Genomic DNA, 25,929 nt, shown 5'->3' on the forward strand with positions numbered 1-25,929 from the left:
ATAGGGCCGAGACCAGTGAGATCAGAAAATTAGCAATCATATGTATTACTTGTGATTCCCTCAACCTTCTGCCTTGCCAGCCCACTAACTTTTGCGATTCTTACATGACAGGAACACAGTAGGAAACTAATTGCAATTTTTAAAGCTGCTGTCTCCTTAGACTTTATGAGTTTGTTCTCTCTTTGAAAGCCACAAACTGTTAATTGATGTCTGAAGGACAATGAATAAAATTTTCACAAAACATATTTGCATTTATGATCTTCCTTTAGCTCATTGATCCTGTTTGATTTTAAAATTAGGCAGGAGGACCTATTTCTTGTACAGAGATTTTTTTTTTCTAACCCTGCTGTCTTTAGACAGTGACCCCAAGGAACTGAACTCCCTTGCCTTCAGATGGCTTTCTGAAGGAATCATAAAGATTCAAAGCAGCACATCTTTTGTTTAACTGTGTGCCATGGTTTGATTGTTCTGCCCCATTTCTGTCACTTTGAAGTGGTAGAACAGAAACCTTGACAGTGAAGAGCACTAAGTGGCAGGATCACCTTGCAAAAATGTATCTGGAGTCATGGTATCTGAAACATAGCTGGAAACCATACAGCTCGGAGTAACCTCGTGTTGGCATGAGCTGCTGAGGACAGTAGGTGCAGGTGACTATGACAAGGGATGGATGGACTTACAGGATGTCACTAAAGTCCGAAGTCACTGAAAACTGTTTCTCCATGGAGTAATGAATTGTCTTCTCAACCTCTATATGTTCAAGTATGGGGACTGTGAAACAGGAAAGAGTACTATCTCTGAGCTTCACGGCTGTGAGAGCAAATACATGCACAAGTGTAGAGGGACTCCTTCACATCAGTAAAGAGGCGGAAGGTGTCCCTTCTTTCCTATCTCCTTTCCTCCTGTGAAAATTCTGCCTTAGACAGTTAAGTACTTCAGAGACGTTTACCTGTTTGGTTTTGGACTGGTTAAAAGTCCTTCTCCTGATTTGTAAAAGGCAGATGGGGCTTTAGAGGACAGAAGAGGGAATACTACCAGCAAACAGTCAAATGTTAATGTGCTGGGTGACACATTCGTTTTTGGTTTTTCAGTAGTTTCTTACAACTATGATATTACAATATCTTTAACAACTATTTAATGATAGCCATCCAATTTCTGAATTAAAACTACCTAAATATCAAACTGATGTTTATACCAGTCTTGAATGTTTGAAATCAGTCCAGCTGGAGATTTAGTCTGCAGCTTGGACTGCTGAGTAATCTACACTGTGTTTTAGCATTGTTCTCCTCAGCCCCTGCTTCCAGCTTTTACCTGAGTAATGGGGAAGCTCATCGGCTCAGTAAAGGCAAGACATTTATTGAAGCACAAAATTCTTTTAATCACAGTATTTAACCATTCAGCATATTCAAATCTTAGTTCCCAATGAGAAAACAACAGTGCTTGAAAATTATCCTAACAGACTAATTATACATTTCCAAAAGGTGGCCTGTTTCTATAGTTACAATGCGTCCTTGATTTTTGACCGGTTAGATTTTCACAGCTTGTAAATATGCAGTGGATTATGCATGAAGAACTCCAGCCATTTTGTTAATACCTGAGGGAAAGATGGCCTTTTTTTTTTTAAAGGCCTGATCTTTCTGTCAGAGAACTTCCAGTGGTTTCAGTGGGGGTCTGGCAGATCAAAGGTACGGGTTACAAATGACCGTGGAAATAAGCAAAGACTGGGCTCCCTAAGTTTTCAAGTGAGAAATTTTTGTTGTCTCTATGGGATACCACAACTTTGCTTCATTTTGATGATGATTGCTGGAACATACTGCCAGACAGAATGATTTTTGGTATTACCTAATTTGCGCACCAATGCAAAATTATACTTCTGACACACTTAATATTTTATAAATCCTTTACACATTCAGTTATTTTTTTAATCTTACTAGGCTTGCTGTCGAGTTGATGTTTAAACCTGTCTTTTATGTATTCTTAATGAATCTGAGTGAGGATATAACTGATGAATTCAGACATCTGTGAATCTATGTGATGGTGTATTAAATCAAACTTTAAATATTATGTGCATACGTTTTCTGCCTAGTTCTTGACATGTTGAACTCTTATCAAAATAACATGTAGAAAATGGATTTTCTGAAGGATATATAATATTATTTCTAAATGCATGGTGGGTTTCTGCACTCCTAGGCAAGGGTGAAATTTGATCCTTGAGCAGTCCCTAGTCATGGGTTAGTCTTCCACAAAATTCTGATCATAACGAAATAATTGAATGGTGTGGAATTAAGAACAAACATATAATACTGGTCATTATTTTAGCTCATTGGCATTGCTGGCTGTTTTTTATCATTGTTTCAAAATGTGTTTTAGCGTTCTTGTGTTGTCCTAAATAATACTGCTAGTAAAATATACCAGCAAAGGATCATGCAACAAAAGGTGACAGACCCTCAAATAAGCTTCACAGTGCTCCTACAATGAAAGAGCATTATTTGCCATGGAAAAACCTTGTTGATGTATTATAGCAAGTGTTATTTTTAGATGAGTAAAGTGAGAAACAAATAAGTGACTTGCCTGAGTCATACACTGATAATGTATCAGGGAGATGTTTGCAACAGAGCTATCCTGACTCTTGTTCTTTGTTGTAAAAAAAAAAGGGTTGTTTTTTTTTCTGGAGCAGACTAGATTCTGACCTGGGCCTCCCTATGACTGTTCTCCCCTTCAAACGCCTTGCAGAAAAATCTTGTGAGACTCTGTCTTAGAGGAAAGAGGATGGTCTTTGATTGAATTTGACAAGTGCCTACTTTCTCTCTTCCCAAGGGAACTAAAAGAGAAGATTCAGCCTGAGATCTTAGAACTGATCAAGCAGCAACGTCTCAATCGACTTGTGGAGGGCACCTGCTTTAGGAAACTCAACAGTAGGCGTCGGCAAGGTACAGCTCAGACTGCCTAGTCTGGCTCTTTATTGTTGCTTTTGTCTGAAAGTTGAGATAAGGAATACTACTTTTACTGGCAAGATCCTTGATTGTAGTGCTGTCTTGACTGCTTTTACCAAGGGGCATCTTAAAGCATCTCCTAGTTACAGTTGCTGTACGATTTCCTGTGTTTCTCTGTTACCGGTTTTGGCTTCATCACACAGGTCATCTGGAACAAGTCCAGCATTTGACAAAAATCTCAAGCAGCAGTCTTGCATGCTGAACTGAGTATTTCGGTTTCTGTCTGGCTGTCCGGGCTTCGTGTTCATCTCAAAACAAAATCTCTGCCTCTGCAGGCGTAGCACATGAAACTTGGTGTAGCCAGAATTTGAATCGCTTGGTCTTGGACCACCTTTATATATATGATGAACTTGTTCTTCACCCTTCCCTCTAGTACTGGATGTCCTTGAGTTTTGTATGTTACCATGTACATTAAATATATCACGGTGTTTAAATATACTCTTAAAAAGCTTTTAGATCAGTAGTCTGTGTACCTTCAGAGGAATACTTGATTGACACGAGAAGATTATTTTCCCAATTCTGTGAATCATTGCGCACTGCTGGATTTACAGCTCATTTTATACAGTCAAACTCCCTATGATTCTTTTCCCCTCAGAGAGCGGACAGGCATGCTTCTTTCTCCAGGCAAAATAACAGGGACATAGTGTAAATTTAGCAGATTAATTAGAAGTTGTATCCAAAAATTTCCCTTTAAAACCCTAATTTTGTGAGGATTCAGATTCCCATTTGTTTTCTGCTGTAAATACAATACAAATTGAAAAGTTACAAAAGCTAGGAGTAAGAACTGACAAAGATCAAATTCGAGACCTTCACATCAATTGGGGAAAACTGCTTTCTTCACAGAGAGTATCTCTGCAATGCTTCCTTCCTTAGAAGCAAGGACGCAATCTTCCTTAACGTTGGGAGGTTATTTTGGAAAATTTCAAAGCCTTTATGAAAGGCTTGAGTTGCAGAAAAACACGGAGCAGCTTTATATCCGCTCTGTCAAGCCCACTGCACAGAGTTTAGGGAAAGAGCATTAAAATTCCACTGTGACTTTCTATATAGATTTCATAGGGAGGCATGATATGTGTGTTCTGTTCAGCAGCATATTCAGATTGAAAGTAGCTAAAGTAATACATAGTTCGGTTTGGCTGTCAGTAGTGAGGGTTGTTCATGTTCTTCCTCTCAGAGCCTTAATCTGAATGATGGAAATTCTAGGGAAGGAGCAGGGTTTGTGTCAAACGTTCTTCTTTTGGCAGATCTCCAAGAGGAGACTGTTTATTTTGTCTTAAACTGTTGTTAGTTTGTGATTTCTGGGATCAAAAGCTTTAAGGGGGTATGAATTGGTTCAACTCATATGATGCAGTTGAAGTCAAAAAATATTTAAAAAAAAAATAAAAATCAATCAATGTAATCTTCTGGTCCACAGTTGAGAAGGTTGCTATGTATCATGCCTTGGAGTGAATTATATAGGCCACCAGATTAATTACTTTGATGTCATATTTATACAGGGTCAAAAAAGTTCACGATTCTTAGGAAACAAATAAAACGTGACCATGCCTCAAAGAACTTCTCTGAAATATGTTGGGTTTGTCAGATACAAGCCCATTTAGAAGGGCATGTTTCCACATGCCACTGAGAGTTGTGTGTGCTTTATGTTAGACTCCCTCTATTCCCTGAAACAGAAGTGTAAATTATCCCCCTGGGAGGGAGGGAGAAGGCATAACCATTACAGAAGGTCATGATGCATAAGGCCACCAGGACTAAACTCAGTAAGATCATCGAATCATGGAATGGTTTGGGTTGGAAGGGACCTTAAAGATCTTCTAGTTCCAACCCCCCTGCCATGGGCAGGGACATCTCCCACTAGACCGGGTTGCTCAAGTCCAAAAGATCTTTGCACAGTGTCTAACATTGTGCTATCTAATGAAGAAGCAAAGTATGGTTTGTAAACACAGGTATGTTCAGTGTGTAAGCTGTTCAATTGGGATCCTTTTCTAGGTCTGTACAGTGCCTGGCACAGTCCAAACAGCAAATAGCGGCAGCTGGCACAAAGCCGAAGCAGCTCTCTTGATATCAACCTTTATCCTTCAGGGTCTCCTGAACCCCAAGCAGAGCAAGCTGTAAGACCAGGGCTGTCTGATTTCAAGAACTAGGAGATGAAGTAAAGTCAGTGGAGGACCGGAGGTTTAGCTAGTACCAAACTTTGCAACAGTCAAGCTTTCAGACAATACCTCTGAATGTCTTCATAAAAATAGTACAGGTCCCAAATTCCTGAGTGTGTCTTCCATTAGCCTTACCCCACCTCCACATCTCCTCTCCCCCAACCCACCTCTGTGTACATGGGCATCGTGCTACCTGGGGATTCAGAAGTCCCGTCACCTGCATGCTGCTCCAACTGAATTCACGTGCCGTGGAGCGTTTCCAAGGCCCTCAAAGGGCTGTGGTCCATCCGGGTTGATAGGGAGCTGAAACAGAAATGCGAAGTACTGTGAGGCATCACAATTTGCCTGTTATGCACCCAGCTACTTGTAAGAGTAGTAAGATCAGTATACATACTTTATTATGTATTCTGCTGCTTTTGCTTTTCCTATGATTCTTTTTTTCCCTTGAGACAGTCCTGAAACAAATGTCACAAGTCTACATATTGTACAAGAAGAACCTGAACGTGCCCTATACTGGAGAAGCTGGAAGCATTAAATCACCCATTTAAAAAGTAATTAACAGGCAGTATCCCGTGATAAAGACTCCAGAGCAAACTTCTGTTGAGACTGTTGTTTGAACATGTGGTAGGACACACATGGTTAGTCACAGTAAGTTGAAAAAATTGACTTACAAAAAAATGAGCAGGGAGTTTACAGCCTCTTACAGCCTTTTGAGAAGAGGTGAAACACTTTCATATATACCTGGCATTGGAAAGCCTCCAATCCAACAGGTGATTCATTGCGGGGATGCTGAAGATTAATCTGTGAGCTATCTGTAGTCAGATCTCTGCCTTTTGTGTTTCAGCACAGGATTATCATATCAGCAGGATCTCTCTGTAGCCAAAATTCAGAAATATCATTGTTGTCCCAGCAGGGTCCTTAGTACTTTCAAAGAATATATGGCCTTTCCCTTGCAAGGTTTCATAGGAGGACTGCAGCACTAACTCCTGTTTTTATTAAGCATTCTTAACCAGTTGGAAATGAAACAGCAAGATCTAGCCTTCCCTTCTGGTTATTGTTCAACAGCAGATCATGAAGCTCTGCAAATCCCCACTTTGTTCCTTGAATGTGGACACCAGCTGACAGACAGACCTCTTCAGCTTTCTCCTTACTTAGTTAATTCCTTAAAAGAAAGGGGAGAAGACCAAAGTGGAAGCCTGTAAAGCACTTTACAACCCCAAAAAGTTATTATTTCCAGTAGAGCTAAGTAACAGATAAAGGCATTTTATTGAGTATAATAGATACTTCTGATGCTGTCATCCGGTACATTTGTAGTTTATGTTGCTGGGTGCACTCTTGGAAATAAATTCCCCTTTAGCTTTGTAAAGATTATAAAGAAATTGCATGTTATTGAAGTAGTTTTGCAGTCAAAGGTGAAGTTTCTTAAACAGTAATTTTTGGAACGGAAGGAACGCCTGGTGATACCACTAAATTAAAAACACAAGGCACCATAGAAGTAACCTGGAACAAGAAAGCTTAAATTAAAACAAAAAATCAAGTGAAGACAGGTTTTCTATCTCTTGCTAGGATAAGTAACTTACAGTTCTGAACAAGAACGCACATCTTTTTTCTGCTGAGTCTCTTTGCTATTGCTACTCCATCCCACCCTCTGTAGGCCCATAAAAAGTAATATTCTGTGAGTGCCTGACTTGCTGAGAGGAACCTGTTAACTAAATATGCCTCCAGCATTGCCTCAGGTCAATTATTCGCCAGTCATTTGCAGGGCTTGCTGGCTTTCATCTGAGCAGTTAAGATCAGTTTGAGTGAAAATGTGTTGCTACAGTTCTATTAGAGAAAGACTACACAATGAAAGAAAAAGGGTGAGTCCCCATACATATATCTAAAATCTACACAGATAACGTATGTTTTCACTGATATATTTGAAAGCGTCTTCCTGTTGCTAAATCCATGAGGAAGATTTTCTTTGAACAAAAAACTTCTTTAGTAATCTGGAACATACTGTGGGATAAAATGTATATTCTCAGACTTTTGTCTGTGCATATATCTGAGCTTTTTTCTCCCCAGATTCTAGCTATAGAGCACTTCTGTACTAACCACAGCTCTTCTTTACCTGGGATAGCATTGTTGAGGGCGTATCAGTCATTGGCCATTAATGCACATGGAAACACATGACGTGAATGGGCAGGCACTTGGTAGCCCATCAGCAAAATGTTCTATGCCCTACTGTTTGGTCAGTTTTGAATATTACTCTTTTACCCAAAGTGTAGCTGATTTTGTTATTTGGGATTTTTTTTAACCTCACCTATAGTCTTTAACAATGTGCTGTGATATATTTAACCCACTGGCTGCTCTGAAAATCGGAACAATTTGTTTGAAATCTTTTCAGATTAAAAACCAGAATGATTAATTCTGTTCCCCGAAGAAGGATCTCTAGCACCTTAATTTGGTTGCATCAGTGGCCAGTGAGCTAAAAGACATAAGGACTCACCGGAAAGTGTAAATGATGTAGTGTCTGAAAATCTCAATGAAATCACAAGCCCGCATCATCTCTAAAGGCTCTGTGGTTAGCGACTTTGCTCGCTACAGCTGCTTGCTCTGAGGAGGAATTTTGCAGAGGCAGGTGTAATAACCCTGGATACAAAACAAGAGTTGTAGAAGGGACTTAGGCTTTGGGGCAAATTCATAAGACTGGGCTTAAAACCAAAACAAACTCCACTCCTTCCTGAACAGACAGTTGCCCCACTCCAGCTGTGCACATACACATGGATCTGCCAGCTGTGGAGTACCGGGTCTGCTGAGACATGCCTATCCTGTCTTTAAAGCCTCTTGTGGCACACAGTTCTGTGGACTTGGGTTTAAGAGCTCTGGAGGGTTTGGACAGTAGTTTTTCCTTGTTTTATAAACTATTTTCTAATCCTGGTAGAAAAGAGCTTTTTCTTCCACCTTTTTTTTTTTAATCAATATCGAGCTGAAAGTAAATGCTGGATACTTCCCATGTGCTGTTCTGTAATTAAGATTTCCTTGCCCTTTTTGTTAGTGGAAGCAATTTCATATAATTTTTATTTTGACTGCAGAATTGTTTAATACACTACCAATAAAATTGTGTTCAGCACCTGCACTACAGTAAAATAACATGCATCCTCTTTAAAACTGTTCCTCTCCAAACTACTGAGGTCCCACGTAAGTGGAATATAGTCTGATAAACTGTTTGTACCATCATGTACAGCTGAAAAAAACAACCCCAGCTGGTAAGGCTGAGGTGGGTGTAGACGCAAGGGTTACTTCCCATCACTAACATGCTGATCACTCTCCTCTGCCTGGCTGGTGCAGTCATTTAGTGGCTGTGGCTGAGGGAACCTTGTTAGTTCCATTTGTAGGTTTCATTTAAGGGTTTTCCTCTTGACAGCAAGGCTGTGGCCCAATGGCAGTTATTAGTGTGCCCACGGGAGAATTGCGCCAGACGAGCTTCAAGCTGCATTCTATGGCAATTAGTTCTTTAATTAACCTTGGGTTATGGGGAATTGCTGTAAAAGGCTCCACCAGCCTTCAGAACTAGGGTGTCTTCCCATAAAACCATCCCTTCCTGAAAATGAAGTAAGACCTTTTCACTGAGGGGTTTTTCCCTCTTCTGTTACTGGAGCAGGGTATTGAAACAGGACAAAAGTTACCAAAACACTATAACCCCTAGGAGGTTTAAGAGACAAACTTTTCAAACCGTTGCTAACAACACCAGCCCCTTTTGTGCTAAATTGAAAGGAGTTAATGGGGCTTTTTTTTTTTCGGTTACATCATCTTCCTGGCCAGGTCATTGAGAAGGTAGTGAGACCATGTTGACTTTTATTAGGAAAAAAGTACTGATTTATTCTTAGAGTTGGAAAGGTGTAATCCTTTGTATAGTCTAATAAACAATGAGGTTGGCAGTTAAAGCTAGACATGAAAGCCTCCTGATACAGTTACTAGAGGCTTTTTGTTAGGTAAGCAAGGGGTGTGATGGTCTACCATCACATTCCACAAGGTATATTTTTTAAGCATCAGGTTTTGATATGGTTCTTGTAGAGTTCCCTGTAAAATGTACTCATCTAGAAAAGTTTCACACACATCCTTCTAAGACACACAAACTGCCTAATGAGTTGATTGTGTGTGTGCTCTTCAGGTGAGTCTACTGAATGAGGGCTGCTGCTTGCTCTAGTTTCAGATCCCTACAAAAGCTTTGCAAGTGGCGTTTTCCTCTTGACCCAATACTGTGCAACATTGTACATACTCCTTACAGTCCAAGGATGCTTATATTTCAGCAGCTCTTATTGTATGCATCACAAATTCATCATCTCAGGCTCTGTACCATAAATCTTTCAGTATTGTGCATGCCTGTGAAGTAGATAACCAAAATTTCTCCCGCTGTGTTTGGAGCCAAGCCAGCAGTTTGCAAGGTCTTTTGAAACCTTTCTGTAGACAGGACTACACACTCAGAAATTGGCTTGAAGTGTGTGGGTTTTTTGCCCCAAGCATTTTTACTCACCATGACAAAGAGATTTAAAAGGCCATGCAGAAGTGTACTTTTGCCATTCAAATCTGAATTGCCTTTCTCTGTGTTTTATTGAGTTGCATTTTAAATGGCTGGCCAAGGGACTGGAGAGTGTCCTTTAGAAAGAAGTTGGGTCCATGAAGCCAATATTTTACTGACAGAGCCAAGAAGTCCTTCCTTTGCTAACACCCCAGACGAGCTCACATATGCTGGCTCTGGTGGTTCTACAGCTCCTCTGACATTTTATCTAAACTGTGGCTCCGTTCACTCCCAGCAATTGCAGCACCACAGGGCTGTGTCAATGCTAACATTTCCCCTAAATTGTCTCTTAGGATGCTGCTTGGCCCAGCATCAGCGCTGCCAGCACTGAGAGAAGCACAGAGCCAGAGAAGCCCTCTGTATGCCCACCCACTACTGGCATTTTAACATCTAGCATTGCTCTGAGAATTGGAGATTTATAGCTTGGGTGTAACAAGATTGTATTTGTGACAGCTTAGCATTATATGATCTATTTATTAAATAGAAGATGCTCTGACAAGGAAGGGTAACCTCATTCTTGCCATTTCAGAAAGGGATTTGGCAAGCACCAGCTTTGCATGCTAGGCAGCGTGGTGGCCCAGCTCTACAAAGGTGATGTTCTTCAGGGGAGCAGATTTTAACAAATATTATTAGGGGGAATTACATCCTGCAAAGCAGGAGTTGGCAGGAAATGTAGATATACATCTCCTAGGAAGGGTTAAAATGCAAACTGGAGTGTGACTGCACAGTCACATGTATATTTGTGACCATGCAAAGCATGGAGTTATCTGCAGGACAACACAGTTTATGTCTGCTTTTTAAATCTTTGCATGTTTGTTATGTCCAGTCCCTCCATAAATACGGGGGTGTTCTCACATGTCTATAAAAAGACATGAGTCATAATTTTCATAAAGTATGGGATATTTCAAATGTATCAGTTTTTGGGTGTCCCACACAAGACAGCTGGCAGGGCTTAATTTTCACATGGTGGGTGCCAAAAACTTAAGCTTTTATGGGTACGTTAGAGTTATCCACTCAAAGCAATAGTTACTTTGCCAGTCTTCTGTCTGTGAAGGTATAGAATTCCATGTAAAAGTAAGTCAATTGTTTCTTGCTAGTATTTATTTTTATGGCCAGTGACTAAGTCAATTAAAAAAAAGTTACTTTAATGCCAGCTTCATTTAATCAAGTAAAATTACTGAGTAAAGTCCCTGCCCTACTTTCCTTACACAGCACACATTCCTTCTTTGGAAAGAAAAAAAGACGGTCCTTCCCTGTAGTGCCTTGTTTGAGTAAGCTTTCTCCTATGCTATTGATAATGCTGATGAAGACATGTTAGTAACCTTGTTTAATGCATTTGTTTCAACAGACAAATTTTGGTATTGTCGACTTTCACCTAATCACAAGGTCTTGCACTATGGAGACTTGGAAGAAAGTCCCCAGGGAGAAGTCCCCCATGATTCCTTGCAAGATAAATGTAAGTCATGCACAAAGATTGTGCTACTTCTGCTTCTTTTATGCTAGTTCCTCTTTATAACTCGTAGTAGGTTTCTGTTAGCACAGGACGTTATCAACAGCTCTGTTTATGGAGATAGAGAGCAGAGGACATTTCCTCCTGCATTCAAACACTGCTTTCCTGGATTTGGAAGCATGTATGAGGACGGAGCTCAGCTTTCCAATGAGTTTATCATTTCATTCAGCTTGGAAATGTCATGCCTTTCATGGGGAGGAACACAGTTTATTTTCATTGCTCATCTAACTGCAGATATCAAATAATAATACTCGGGCATATTCAGAAGCACTTCGTGTCCATGGAGACAGATGTTTCTTCTTTGGCAAACAATCAAGTGACTGGTGGAGAAATCCATTGCAGGCAGAGGTCTTTTATTTTGGGGAGTGGACTTAAAGATGACACATTGATGTGAACACTATTGAGGGATCCTCAGTGTTACTGTGTACCCAGCTGGGACAGGACATGCCTCTGTGACAGCTCATACCAGGGGATTTACTGGGATATTTTTAATGAATAAAAGTAATTTTGGAGCCCTTCAGAAAAATCGTACTCTCATGATAATTTCTCCTTTATCCTTCAGCATGAGTTGTAGAGGTTTAACCTGCAATCCTGGGAAAGTTTTTTATGATAACGGAAATGATGACCAGTGTAGTTCTGTCAGCAGAAAGTGACTTCAAGAAATCAAGCATTGAATAAGGCATCATTTCTTTTTTGTTCTTTTTCTGAACCTCCATTAATAATAAATGTCATTCTTGGCATTATCAAATTAGACACGCTTGTAAAAGTATTCCGATTGGTAGCAACACTTCTTTCATGGAATGGCAGAAAGACTAATTTTTCAGAAGTTGGGAATTTTTTCAGCCTGAAAATTGAGAAAGGAGAAAATTAGTGATTTAAACTTTTCTGTATATTAGTAAAACGAAGAATTATTTCTCTTTTCTGCTCCCCCAGCCTGTCTCCAGGAAGCACCTTCTAAAATTTCTAAGTGTTCCAGGACTGCGTCTGGGAGAGGAGGAGGAAGAGCCTGTCTGATGCTGGAGGCCTGGCAGTTTGCAGTCACGTTTCCCTTGTTTTCATTGCCTTACAGATTGCCTCAAGGATGTTTCACACTCTTACTGCAGTCTTGGCAGAATGTAGGACAGGGGCTCACATTGCTGCATTGGCACTGGAAGAGGCTGTTTTTCTGGATGAGGCTTAGAGAAATAGCCCTTGAATGTTACAGTAGTGTCAGAATGACAGAAGAGTAATGAAGGTCATGCTTGGACTGCAGACACAGTTATGAGACCAGCAGTCCCCAGATTTGTTTGCTTTGAGTGTGTTTCTACCCTCAAACCCCTTACCCTGACTGCAAGCCTCATCTTGCATTTGCATTTTCCATAGGCTCCTGAGCCTACTCAGGAATGTCAGGATCCCCTGGGGACAGAAGGCTTCTGCTTTAGAAACCACTGGGCCAGACCCACATGTTCCCTGTGCATGCCTGCTGGCAGAGCAGATACTGGTGCAGTGTGAGAAACATACGGTTATTTCATCAGTACCTCAGGTTTTCAGGCTATGAAGGATACAAGATTTACCACAGTGTGACTCACATTAGAGTTTAATTAAACAGAGTTGAGAATATTGCAAGATACAAGATTTTAAAGTGGCGCTATTGTTCAAAACATATCAGGCCAAACTGGCTTGGGAATTTTACATAACATTTTCCAGAAATATTCTGGTGTGCTTTGGATAGACTTACATTGAATTTTGAACTGTTAAGGTCTGCATATGATGACTAGGTTGTCAGCATTTGGGAGCAGGCCAACAGATGAAAGAGAATAGGTGGGTAAGAAAATGGAGGACCAAGAGAAGCAGCATAGGGCATTTTGTGTACTCCTTGCCAAGTTTGAATAACTAGTGTCTGTCTCCAAAAGTAAATGGGGGGGGTTTTAACCTTTTCACTTCTCTGAATGTCACCTCCCTCTTCAGGCTGGCAGAGTTAACAAGCTGTGCAGACTCCAGCTGGGACAGAAAACAGCTGCCCTCTTTCTGAGGGCTTTATCTGTTGTGAGCACATCACATCTGTGCTCACACCCTCCAGCATCTTGTAGTCAGCTTCTGATACCATCTGAAGCCTTTGATTCTGTTTTTCCAAAGCAAGGAATAAGCGAAGTTCCAGATAAATAAAGATCAGGATGTCACATCAGTCTGTCATCTGCTGTAGTAACTGCGTTCCAGATCACAGAGATCAAGTGTATGAAACCTGGAGAAAAGCTTTCTTGGTTGAGAGATCTAACTGGAGAAAACCCTACCTTATGCAAGCAGAGAAATTGTTTTTCTGCCCACAAATGGCAGAAACTCTTTCTTCTTAAGAAAACCTTTCTGCCATAGTTGCAGTCAAATGTCATCTTTACTTCCCAGTTTGTCCTAGCTCGCTCTCTCCTCTCAAAAATAGTATCTCTTCTTGACCAAAAAGTAGGGTAGTGTCGGAGATGTAAAAGTCAGCAGGGCAACAGCATGAAATGCTGAGACTAAAGGCAGGAGAGGTTCAGTAGTGAAGTGCCAAATGACTTCCATTTCTTCTAGTTTTCCATGCAAAGACAGTCCTTTAAAAATGTCTATTATATCCCATGCTATCCATTTGACTGTAGTGCCGAGGTAGTCTGTATTAAAATACATAGTGTTGCTGTATCCATAGAAGAGAAAATGCCTTTCTCCTTTCTAGTATTTCCATTAGAGTTTGTAAAGAACTGGGCATTAACAGATTTTCATATTATTATGCTGTTCTATATATATGATGCTTTTGTGCCACCATAAGGATAATGAATTATTTATAAATTGTAGAAACTGTCATTCACTGACCATATTGTATTGTGGAGCATATAGATTCTCCATAATGTAATTACCATTGGAAAATTGACTTCCACTTGAAACTCAGAAAAATTTATCTTTATGTTTTAGTGACCTCACTCTGTGAGTGAATCTGAGTGGTAGCAGCTTCCAATATTTTTTTTTTTCAGTGATTTCTGATCATTTCACATTTTAAAGAAATTGGAATGGATTGTTAAAAGCCTTAGTAGTCCTTATTCCTGCTAGTACCGGAAAGCAACTAAACTGACTGCTGATAGCAGTGAAATTAAAAAAAAATTTGAAAAATTCGTACAAGCATTAACAGAAGGACAACAGCATTGAGTGAGGTAGGGTCCAACTTGCCCAACATCCTCTCTTCAGCAGAGACTTTACCTGAATGTCTAGGAAAGAACAATAACAGGGCAGGCATATTACATTAGTAAAATAGAAAACAGTGTACGTTTTCTAGGTATGTGAGTACATATAAAAACTGTCCAGACACAGATACGTATTTATATCAAACACTCTTATGCAAAGTAACCTCAACAGGCAAGTGAAAACATGCTCAGATTTTTATCCAGGTGCCTGAAATTTTGTCAAGACTCAGGGATTCCTATTCTAGTTGTTTTATTCCAGTTTTCTTTCTTACAGCAGTCTGGAAAAGGCAAAGGAGGTGGCCATTTTAACACATAAGTCTTACCTCTTTTAGACTGTAGCTTTTATATACCTTGGTTATAATTAATTTTCTGGTTTTTGCTTTTGTTTCTTTTTAATGCAGTGCCAGTGGCAGATATAAAAGCTGTTGTGACTGGGAAAGACTGCCCTCACATGAAGGAGAAAGGAGCTCTTAAGCAAAACAAGGTATGGTTCTCAAATTGTTATGAACATGCATCCTGCAGAATGCAAAGCTTGTCAACTCAACCTTCCCTGAAGTAATACAGCTATTTTTCATTCCAGCCTGACACCTTTCTGTGTATGCACAGATGCTTTGTTTTCACCTCAGACCATTTGAGTTAAATTATTGGGACAGCCTACCCTCCTTTACTCAGATTTCATGGCAGATGTTCATTGTGATGTGCCCAGAGCACATTAGGATAGTCTTTAGTAGTGACGTCTTCTACCTCTAAAGCAAAGCAGTTTTGACTGCTGCTATAGAGCAAACTAGCAATGACTGTTGATGCCTACTCCTATGTTGTCTCTGATAAATAACTAGTTTGTTCCAGCTGTATTCTCTGATGCACTTACGTTCACTGAACACTGGCACATTCCAAAATTGCAGTTAATGTCCAGCTGATGATACCTTCCGGTCCCGTCAGGTAGAAAAACAACTGCCGACAAAAGGATGTAAGGTAAATGCTGGGCAATTAATGAGATGTATAAGGATGTGTTCAGCAGTGCATTTGGGAAAAAAACGTGTAGGAGGCAATGGTCAACTTAGGTTAATGCTACCTTTCAGAGTTTCAGGTCAAGGGCTGTAAACTGACAGTAGGACTCAAATTGTGCAGTGCCAGAATCTTGCACAGTTTTTGTTAATAAGAATTGCCACCATAGCAAGAAGAAATTGAGTTAATAGCAAAATCTGACATCTTTAGTGGTGAAGGTCTTCATACCGCATTGTATTAGGTATGTTCGTAAGTTTTCTATCAGGTCATGCTGTCTGACCTTAAAAGGAGTAAGACTCTAATGATGTTCAGTCTGATGTAGAACCACACCCTGAGATCTGAAAACCAGATCAGAGGATTCGAATCAGAATTTCTGGTTGCCTGAAGCTGGTAAATCTTGGGTCCAGCAAGAAAGAGATTTCAATAGAAAAAATAGTGAAGTTAAAAGTACCTGCTGCAACGCTTTAACAATAAAATGTGTGCATTCAGTGTTCAAATAAATACTGGAAAGAACAGTTCTGATGGGAACCATAGAAAATTAAAAGGCACTGTCAAAACTACATCACGCAACTGTTCCAGCTTCATAGCTGCAACTTTTCTTTCCGTAACTATGCACAGAGCATCTCGAGTGTTCTTTGCATTTGTTTCTCATACACACGAGTTGCTTTAAGTCTATCAGAATGCCGTCATCTCCTTTCAGCATTGCCTTTACAGGGTTGGAAATGAAAAAGTCAAGCCAAACAAGGAAAAAAAAAATCTCAGGAGTATTTTTCGGTGTTGATTTTCTCAATCGGGGCACTAACACACACACGCACACAATAGATTGCATATAACTCCTACCTCATGTTACAGCTGAACCATCAACAGCATTTGGCTGGGGCATTTGTATGATGCATAAAAAGTATTTTTAGTGCTTCCTTGTCTTAGCAGTCATACATCCGCACAAAACGGAAGGATAGGAAGACAGAAAGCAGTGGGTGGCAGTGATGGAAATGTGTCATCTTTATGGAGCAGTAATGTCTAGATAGTATTTAATGCTAAATAGCAGTGCTGCAGATCAGTTTGTCCTCAGCTGGGAGCATTGCCCCGTCTCCGCAGGTAAAATTGCTTTGGACTGGCATAAAACTTCTGGCTGAGAATGTGAAGATCAGGTGTTGATAGGTAGCATGGCTACATCCATGGCTGGAGCATTCCATTTGTGACCCAGGCAATAATAATTTTGATGGTTTTATTATTTCTGGTGTGGTGCAGGGTTTTTGATGGTTTGGGGTTTTTTTCTTCCTCAATTGCTTGTTTCTTCCCCTGGGAATCACAGAATTTGTGAAATTACTTGTCATCCCAATCAAACAGTATTGCAACTACTTAACTGACATTACAATAATAACATATCATTGTTTGCAGAGTACCAACTTAATGTGGACAATAAAGTTAAAATTTAAAAAATTAAAAAAAAAAAAGCCAGACACACCATGCAATTGTGAAACCTTTCGCTTCCAGAAATTTCACAATCTGTGATATATTAAGAGGCCTTTTCATCCTGTGCTTTATTTGTACATATATAACGACCACCTTGATGTTTATTCATTGGCAGGAAAGAAAATTGAATGGCAGAGTGCCACTGCTGTGAACATAGTTGGAATTGGCAGAATGTCCATAACAAAGGCTTCAGCATCTCTTCATTTGCCGGCACATGGCCATTATTCTTCCAGTGGGACCATTTGGAAATAAATAAGAGTTAAACTGAATTGGAATTTGCATGCATATGAAGCTGGAACAACTTGATAGGACCAGACCTGAATCTATTGTTGTTCATCTTGCTTGTGTTTTTAAATTAGGTTTAATTTTAAAGTCCTCATTTCTGGTTCTCGAGTAATATTAATGAATTTCAAGGAAATTAAATATATTAGATTTTGCAGCCTTCAAAAAAAAGCATGAGAGAAGAATTTGGAAAAAATATTGCCACGTATTTCTAAGTGTTCTTCTATCACCCTTTATTTGCTGATGTGACAGGCTTCAGGCTTGGTGCCTTTTTAGTCAGCAGAAATCGTTCTGCTCACTTCCCTCTTCTGCAGCTTCTCTTTCATTTCATGTTGGTTGAACAAGTTCCCTGCTGCTGCATGTATAGATAGTTCTCTGGGGGAGATCTTCTGACTGTCAAGAAAACTTAACATGGCTGTGGTCTCAGCCTTCAGACATGGGTGTTTTGAGGCTGTTGACAACGGAGTAGGCAGGGAGTAACGAAGTCATTTCCAGCCACATGGGATCACTCAGCCGTAGGCACCTAAAACACGTCTTCATCAAAAATAGCTTATCTATGGCCCATGCGAGGGGCCAGCAGAGACTGAGGGAGAGAGAAGCTCTGGGCATGGGAGAGCAAGCTTCCCCTCTGTCACTCAGTGGACTCATGATGCCCTTGTACCACCTGCAACAACTTTCCCTGCAGCATTGGAACCAAGGAGTGGGAAGTGTCCAGCCAGCAAGCACAGAGTCTCTTGTTCCCTGTTTTCAGCAAAGCTCAAGAGAGGCATGTCATGGGTCCCAATGCTGTTAGCTTTGACAAGTATCTAGGGAAGGGCAGAGGTCTGACATGTGCAAGGATGGAAAGAGTTAGAAGTGTCAAGGGAGTGACTTCAGCAGATTGAGGTGGGGGAGGAGGAAAGTGAAACAAAGAGGGAAGGAGCAGGTTGGAAGCAATGGTACAGAAAAAAGACCAGAGAGAAATAAACTAGTGGAAAAGGCTGGAGTGGAAAATGACTTCGAGAAACATCGAGAAGGAGGACAGAAAAGGGAGGAGAAAACCACAGATGGCTGATAAAGACTGACCAGTTTTCCTTTAGGAATTGCCAGTTCCTCAAAATCACCTGTCATTGATGGGAATGTAACAGAACCAGGTGGGAGTGCTTGGCAAGTCAACCAGCTCAACCACTGAGACCACCATCAGTGTGGACGGCCACTTGGCAACTCCAGCTCCCTAGGCTTCCATTTTCCCTGACAGTTTGCTATGCACAAGATGACAGAGACGCTGGCCCCTGGAAGCTGTAATTCCTGAGCCTTTATTCTCCAAAGCAGCCAGCAAAGAAGCCAAACTGGAACCAGGGCTGCCAAACTCCCACTTTCTCCCATAAAGGGAAGCTTGGTGCCCTAAATTTATCTCTTTCTCATTCTCTGCCTGACTGGGAATGACCAAACGCATGAGTCCCCAGGATATTCCTGTTTCAGGCAGGTATTTTATGTCCTTTTCCTTCCTTTGAGTTGAACGAAAACTTCAGTCCCTTCAAATTTCCCAAATGACAGATTTTCAGGGGCCAGGCCTATGGTGATGTTGTTGACCTTCATAAAGTTCAGGAACATCATAGTAAAGCAGTGTAAGCCCTTTTTGCAATGATACATTTTATTTCACAAACTCAGTTGCATGGCTTGGCGTGTTCTGTCAGTAGTTTATAACACTCTTTGAGGAGATGATGCCAGGTTTGTGTGGGCAGAAGTAAATTCGTTTCTGTAATGAAGGACATTGTTCTTAATAAGGTGTGGCTGGGAGACACACCTAAAACACAGAAAGGCTATGTGAGCCATTTATTTGCTGAGTGCACCAGCACTATTAGTATCTGCAGCTTCCTTGTGGCTTAACACAGACTTGTCTCCTGTGGCCTGGCAATACAGCAAGTTGGACCTAATAACTAAACTCAAGGAAACCAAGAGCATTTCCCATGAGAGGCCTGATCTCTCATCATCCAAGATTGTCCCTAAGGATTGCAAGTTTTATGATTCAGACTCTGCTTGTAATCACACAAGTTCAAAAATAAAATAACCCTGACTGAAATTCAAAGACCTGTGTCTGTTTCTGAGCAGGAGCTCAGGATAGAAATCTAGAGCCATGTATTGTGCTGCAGTCCCCGCAGTGAATTCTTCTATTTTAAAACTTAGTGTAGCAGATTCAAGAAGCAATGCTCCTGTCGCTGCTGGCAGTGTAGGGACTGTTGTCGGCTGAGACTGAGCAGAGGCAACCAGTATTATGGGGCTCAGGAAGCCAAGTGGTAAAAAGAACAGGACATATGATACGGGTAACAGTTACAACTCAGCACTCTCCTTGGTGGCTGGGTCTTTTTTCCATGGAGTTATGATATCCGTATCAGCTAGCTTACAGATTGTGAAATCCTTTTAACGGCACTTGTAGAGATGCATGCAGTAACCATGATAAATACATCTTTTCTTTACATGCTGACTGCTGGCTAGTGCAAGTATTCAAATTGGTTTGGTTTCCATATAGGAACCCAGGTCCAGGTGACTTTTAGGGAAGGTCAGTGCTTGATGAATTTACTTTAGCATCTTCAAAATTCCAGCTTCAGTGCTGAGGGGAAAAAACATGATAGGTTTTTTCCTTTCCCAAGGTTCATTTGGGTCTTTAAGTAACCCAGATAGTTCAGTTTGACTGAGGCTGCTGATTCTGGTTCTGGTAGAAACAAAATGACAGAAATGTCTTGAGAATTAATAATTTAATAGGTTTCCAGTAGTGCAAAGAGCATAAGTATATACCAGATTAACTGTCCTAGCAAGATTTTTGACACAGGGAATCAAACCTTGCAGAACTTCACGAGTTTAATCTATACAAATTTAAAAAACTGTGGTTCTTCATGAAGAGTTTGTTGCAAGCATACTGTTATGTGTTATATTGATTTTAGTCTTCACCTTTGCCTAACTCAAATGCTAAAGTAATCCATGACCGAGTGAGCTACAGTCAGCACTGAGGGGGTGAGTTTGTTTTGACTGAAGCATCTGTGGTGGGGTTCTTGCTGTGGCAGTCTGTTGCAATGGTCTTGGTACTGCTGCAGCTTTGGCTAGGCGGGAGAGTACTGTAACCTATTTTTCCACTTGTTTTGGGGAATAAGTGGTAGGAAAGAAAGACAGACCTGAATGTATGAATGCCTGTCTCATGCAGCATTAATTTGTGTTTCTTTGTATTGTTCCAGGAGGTGCTAGAGCTTGCTTTCTCTATATTGTATGACTCAAGTGGCCAGTTGAATTTCATTGCTCCGGATAAACATGAGGTAAGTCAACCTCAGAGTACAGAAACTTCTTTGAAGCCCTCTTAGTTCCTTTATGGCAGCAGCCAGCTTTATAAGAACGTAAGAATGATCATCCTGGCACAGAGTGCAGGTCCATCTAAACCTGTGTCATGTCTCACAACAAACTGAAAGCAGAGGGATTAGTATGGGAGCAAGAACTGCAATTTTCTTGCATATCCTGAGCCACAGAAGGAACATGTTTTGTATTTGTGGAATATGTTTCGTATTTGTACATTGTAGAGCACATGGGGGTCCAAGTTCAAGATCAGTATTTCTAAGACCTACTGAAATGTGAACCATAAGTACAAGAAAGAAGAGAGCTTGGACAGACCTCACAGTTGCCACAGACCTTCCTCACCATTTCCTGGTGTAGTAAAGATTTCTCCTGGTCTGGTCTACAATGGAGGGTATTTGCTGTATGTTCACTTTAGTGAACTTGAATTCAACACCAAAGATTTGTGCAATCAAGCCTTAAAAAATCACTGCTATCCTCAGCTCATCTTGATGATGCCAACATAATCATTATTGGGTCTCAATTTCAACCAAAGATTTGTGTTCTGCAGAATAGCATATCCACTTATTCTTAGTTTCACATTGCTTAAGACCATTCATGACAGGTGGTCATAGAAGGTCCTCTCTATTGCATCTCTGGAGAGGGTTGTTTTGCACTCTCATATGTCTCACTTATGTGAAAACAGTGTAAATATCATTTCTGCTTTACCAAAGCAGAATGACAGCCTCCTCCCTGCTTCCTTGTCTTACTTGAAAATACAAGGAAATAAACAACTTCATTGCCTTTTGGAAGGTGGTGAAACTAATTTATCTAATTACATGGAAGCATTGGATCTCTTTCTGTGAAAGAATTTCCGAGTAAAGATTTAGCAGAATGCGCTATATTAAGAAATAAAGAAGGCATAAAGATTTTCCTTCTTATTTCTAAAGCAAAAGGAGTTGGTGTTCCATTTGCACGCTTACTTTGTGGTATCACATTTGGTCTCAGTTCAGGACACTGTGTTAAGATGCTGAAACACAGAAGATTGCGTTAAGGTGTGTTATACTGTAGTGTTGTTATTCAAGTGCATGAAACTGCATTAGAAGTGAAGTATGTTTAGTTACACAGCTTTGACATCTGCAATTCTGGATTAAAACCTTCAAATAAATGTTAATTTTGGGAGAGGAAATTAAGTTATGTTCATTTGGATTTTCCTGGGGATTAATATTTGAGTGTCATTTTCACACATGTTCATTCCAGAGAAATATTTGCCGGTCAGTTTTTGATCTAAGAGAAAGTAGCAATAGGATCCCAGGCATAATGTGCCGTTAGAGCTGTAGGTGTAAGCAAGGCATGTTTGTCTTCATACTCTGAACTGAACATGTTAGATGCTTTCTGATATAAATTCTCCAGAAACTGAATTCTAGTCTGTTTCAGTTTATAAGACCAAATGGTCATGAAAATCAACAATTTTTTCAGCCACTTGTATCTCAAATATAGGCTATGGCTACAAATGTATTTTAATGGTCTAAATGTTCAAAAACTGCTACTGAACACCGCTGGCGGGCAGTAGCATCGTGAGATGCACTAACCCAGTTGCTCATGGTTGTGTTAACACAGGTGTTATCCTTATTTCTCTTTTTCAACTTGTACAGCTTCTTTGAAACAAAATTAACATGTTCACAAAAACAGCCAGAGGCAGCAGTCTCCTGGCAGTTCCCAAGTGAAGGTTTTCAAAAGGTCATCTTACTTCCTCTGTACTTTGCCATGGCCTACAGAAGAGTGAGTTGTCATGAAAGCAAAAAGTACAAGGAAGGGCCAATAGCATTTTATGAAGCCCATGACTCTTCATCAAAGTAGCTGAGGTGCTTGTCAATAGAAGTGATAGTTTAGCAGCGTTGTCATCTTTGAAGATTTGGTGCCTGACATGTCAAGATTTGAAAAGCTTTGTGTGAAGCACCAGTCGTGATGTTAGTACACGACAATTTCAGGTCAGACTTACAGGTTTTTTTCAAGTACTTCTACAGTCCTTGTGATTGTATAGTGAGGTTTGAATGTGGGAATTGCGTGTCCCCTAAAAACAAAAATTGAATTAGGATCATAGGATGGTGCAGGGTTTAAGGGACCTCAGATTGATGTCCTGCTCAAAGCAGGTCAGTGATGAGCTCAAACCAGGTTGCTCAGGACTGCATCCAGATGGATGGAGCCTGCACAACCTTTCTGGTTGTCTGGTTCCACTGACTTGACTCCCAAGGTATTTCTTTAATAAAATCTCATTGCTGAGCCAATGTAGTTGAAATTTGGACCTCTTTTGGATGTCATTCTTGCACACTTAAGTGTGGCAATACCCTTAGCCATCTATTGGAGCTTACTGCTAGCCCAAGGGTTCAGCACTGTGAGATCGTTCCATCCTATTTGTTTTTCATTTAAATACTAATAGCTGGTTTCAACTACATAGCAAAAAGGTGGATTAATCTTATCCTTGATTTTTGACAGAGAAACTGATGAGGGAGGCTATAATTAGGTTTCCTCAGAGTTTCATGAAAATGAATCTGAATTAAATTAATTTTTCAGTGGCTCTTAGTCTGTTTTGCATATTAAAAAGAAAAAAGCTTCTGAATGAATGCCTCTGGTTTTCCACCATCAAATTAGGATTTTTCTCTGCTCAGAATGTACAGGAGTTTAATTAGATGCATTTGCTAATATGGAGATTAGAGAGGAAGCCCCTTTTCCAGGCCATTGCACTCGTCTGAATTCTGGCCAGAATTTGGTTTTCGAGGGCCCTGAATGAGTTCTATCTGGAAGAGGAGAGCACTGCAGTTCTGCTTTCTGGCTCGCTGGTATTCCTCCCCAGAGAAAGCACTGGCCATACTCGCTGAGCAGGTGATGGACGATTTACATCAGGGGCTGCATCTGTTGAATGGATGTTCTGTGCTTCTGTAACCTGAGCAGAGCCTTTTGCCTTTCTGTTCCTTTCCTCATAGTGAATGCTGGGAAAACTTTCGCAAAGAAAGATTTCAAGTCAATCGGAAAAAAATTATAGTCTGTTCAAAAATAATTACCTTTCTAGGATAGATTCTTTCTTTTCCTGATGTTCTGCGTACATGCCACAAAAATTGCATGCTTTGAAAGTCTTCAGTGACACACTTTGACAGCCTAGAATAGGCAGGCTAAGTTGTTTATTTAGTACTTGTTAGCAGGACAGCCTGAACCCTGAAGTCTCTTCTATATATCTAATCTCATATTAAAGCTGCAGCTTGGCTTACTGACACCCTGGGTAGCTCTGCTACTGTTTTGTTACTGACTTAAATGGGTCAGATTTCACTTTGGATGTTGAAGTGTGTTAACCATCATATTTTAAAAATATGCCCTTTTTCTGGATGAAGACATACCCCAAGAGGGGGTTTTCTCTCTCTTCCTTAAAAATAACCCTCATTTCTGCTGTAGGATGAAGTCAGCCATGGCTATCTTTAAACTTGGCAGTATCATGTAGCAAATGGTCAGCTAAATTTAAAATCCATTTTTTGGCATGAAATCTAGCAGAAGTATTTGCAAGATAAAAATGCAGTTACGGTTGATTTAATTTTCTCCTGCAAACTAGGACACAAGTTCATGATTGAAATCTTTATTTTTAGATGATAGCATTTGAGTACTTCTGTTCATAGTTGAATAAATGGCTTGTAGTAATAAATGGAAGTGACTTATTTGATAGAAGTTGACTCTAGATCACCAGTCTCCCTTGGGTTTGTTGCTTATTTAAAATGGTTATTCAACCCGTGTTTATCACAAGCTGTCAGCTGTTGGGAAAGATGGCATCTCCTATTAGGAAAAAGCTAACGTTAAGGAAGAGGTTTTAGAGACCAGTTCAGCAGCTACACCAGGTAGCTTGGCATTTAATTTTCATGAAGGACACTGCATTGACTGACTCTGTAGTCTTCACAATATGTTATTTCCTGTAAATTAGTGGTAAAGTAGGTATAAATATGTAAGAGCCTATCTTTGTGTAGGTCTATGGATACCACTTAATTGGAAAGCATACCACTATAAAGCTAGACAGTCGGTACAGGATTTCTTACAAAAAGGGTTGAGAAGTATTTTAGGTGGGATTCAGTTCACCTAACTTAGCTATCTTGGAATTAAAAGTTTGGGTACGATAATCAGGCTTTTTCTGTAAGTACTGGGGAAAGAGAAAGAGAGGGGGAGAAGGAGGTATCTCCAGAGGTTCATTGTCCTAAGTTAGGTATTGTTCTTTCTGCGATAACTATTCAAGAACATTCCACAAGAAGTTTGGAGGAGATAGCGAATTGTCAAACAGCTAAATACAGTTATTTCTTCCCAGTTTTAGGGAATTGTTTTTCTGTTTTCTGGGCAGCTCAGTAGAACACGACTTCTTCGTGATGCAAACTAATAAAATGAATCAACCTCATTTTAGGTCTCGTTGTAAGTCTCTGTGGGAGCAATAACTGTAGAGGACCAGGCCAGACAGGCAGTTTGTGTATGACAAGTCTATTAATGATAATTTTTATCTTTTTCCTGTGCAGTATTGCGTATGGACCGATGGGCTGAACGCCCTCCTTGGGAAGGATATGTTGAGTGATCTAACACGGAATGACTTAGACACGCTGCTCAGCATGGAGATAAAGCTACGGCTCCTTGATTTGGAAAACATACAGATCCCAGATGCTCCCCCACCTATCCCAAAGGAGCCAAGCAACTACGACTTTGTTTATGACTGTAACTGAGGCTGTCACTGAAACTTACTTTGAAACTGGAAATATTATAACTGGAGAGATATTAAAAAAAAAAAAAAAGAGTGTGAGGAAAAAAGAAACCCACTTGTGCACCTTGGATTTTGGCTTTGGGGAGGGGTGTAGAAACACTTGCATTCCTCCTTCTTCCCTGCATCCCTTCCTTCCCCATTTCCATCTTCACCATTGCTCATCCAAATCCACATTGCTTTAATTAACTTGTAATTGCAGGCCATTGGCCTTGCTTAAGGCAGAGACTGCCACTAAGAAGCACCCTCCCGAGGATTTTTTTTACATTTTTAATACTGGAATAGACATTCTTAACTAAAGGACGATGTTATCGAACTGCATACCTGTGAATCCCACTTGGCAGGGCAGAGGCTTTAACTGGAAGGAGGAGGAAGGCAGGGAGCAGAAGCAGCTACTGTAAGCAGAAGATTTCCCCAGACACTCCCAAGAGTCTGCTCACAACTGATTCCAATGCGATGACGAAAACTGTTAACTGCTTCCCAGTGCTTGCGCCATTCCTCACTGTCATTATTCTTTCCATTGTCATCTCGACTCTTGCCACCAGCCTTCACCCAGCTGATCGGCTCCCAGAATGGAAAGTCTGCAGGTTTTTGCTGTACCATACGCTGCAATGCTGCAACAGCTTTTAACTTCTTTACCTCCCAGCTCTTAAATAGCCCCACACTAGCAGATCACTCGCACAAACTGTGTATGAAGCC

At 40.4% G+C, this 25,929-nt stretch overlaps 1 protein-coding gene across 1 annotated transcript in view; it reads left to right on the forward strand.

Moving 5' to 3' along the window:
* The window catches only part of ELMO1 (engulfment and cell motility 1), a 256,188-nt gene extending 230,793 nt beyond the window's left edge, over window positions 1-25,395 (forward strand). The window contains exons 17-21 of the mRNA XM_086468719.1: window positions 2,815-2,927; window positions 11,047-11,154; window positions 14,795-14,877; window positions 20,366-20,443; window positions 24,995-25,395. Of these exons, the coding sequence (XP_086324845.1) occupies window positions 2,815-2,927; window positions 11,047-11,154; window positions 14,795-14,877; window positions 20,366-20,443; window positions 24,995-25,195 (583 nt within the window). The 3' untranslated portion in view covers window positions 25,196-25,395. The remainder of the gene's footprint in view (window positions 1-2,814; window positions 2,928-11,046; window positions 11,155-14,794; window positions 14,878-20,365; window positions 20,444-24,994) is intronic.
* Window positions 25,396-25,929: the final 534 nt, after the last annotated feature.

The sequence above is a fragment of the Leptosomus discolor genome, chromosome 7, assembly GCF_034619465.1.
Source record: "Leptosomus discolor isolate bLepDis1 chromosome 7, bLepDis1.hap2, whole genome shotgun sequence".
In the NCBI taxonomy this organism is placed as follows: domain Eukaryota; kingdom Metazoa; phylum Chordata; class Aves; order Leptosomiformes; family Leptosomidae; genus Leptosomus; species Leptosomus discolor.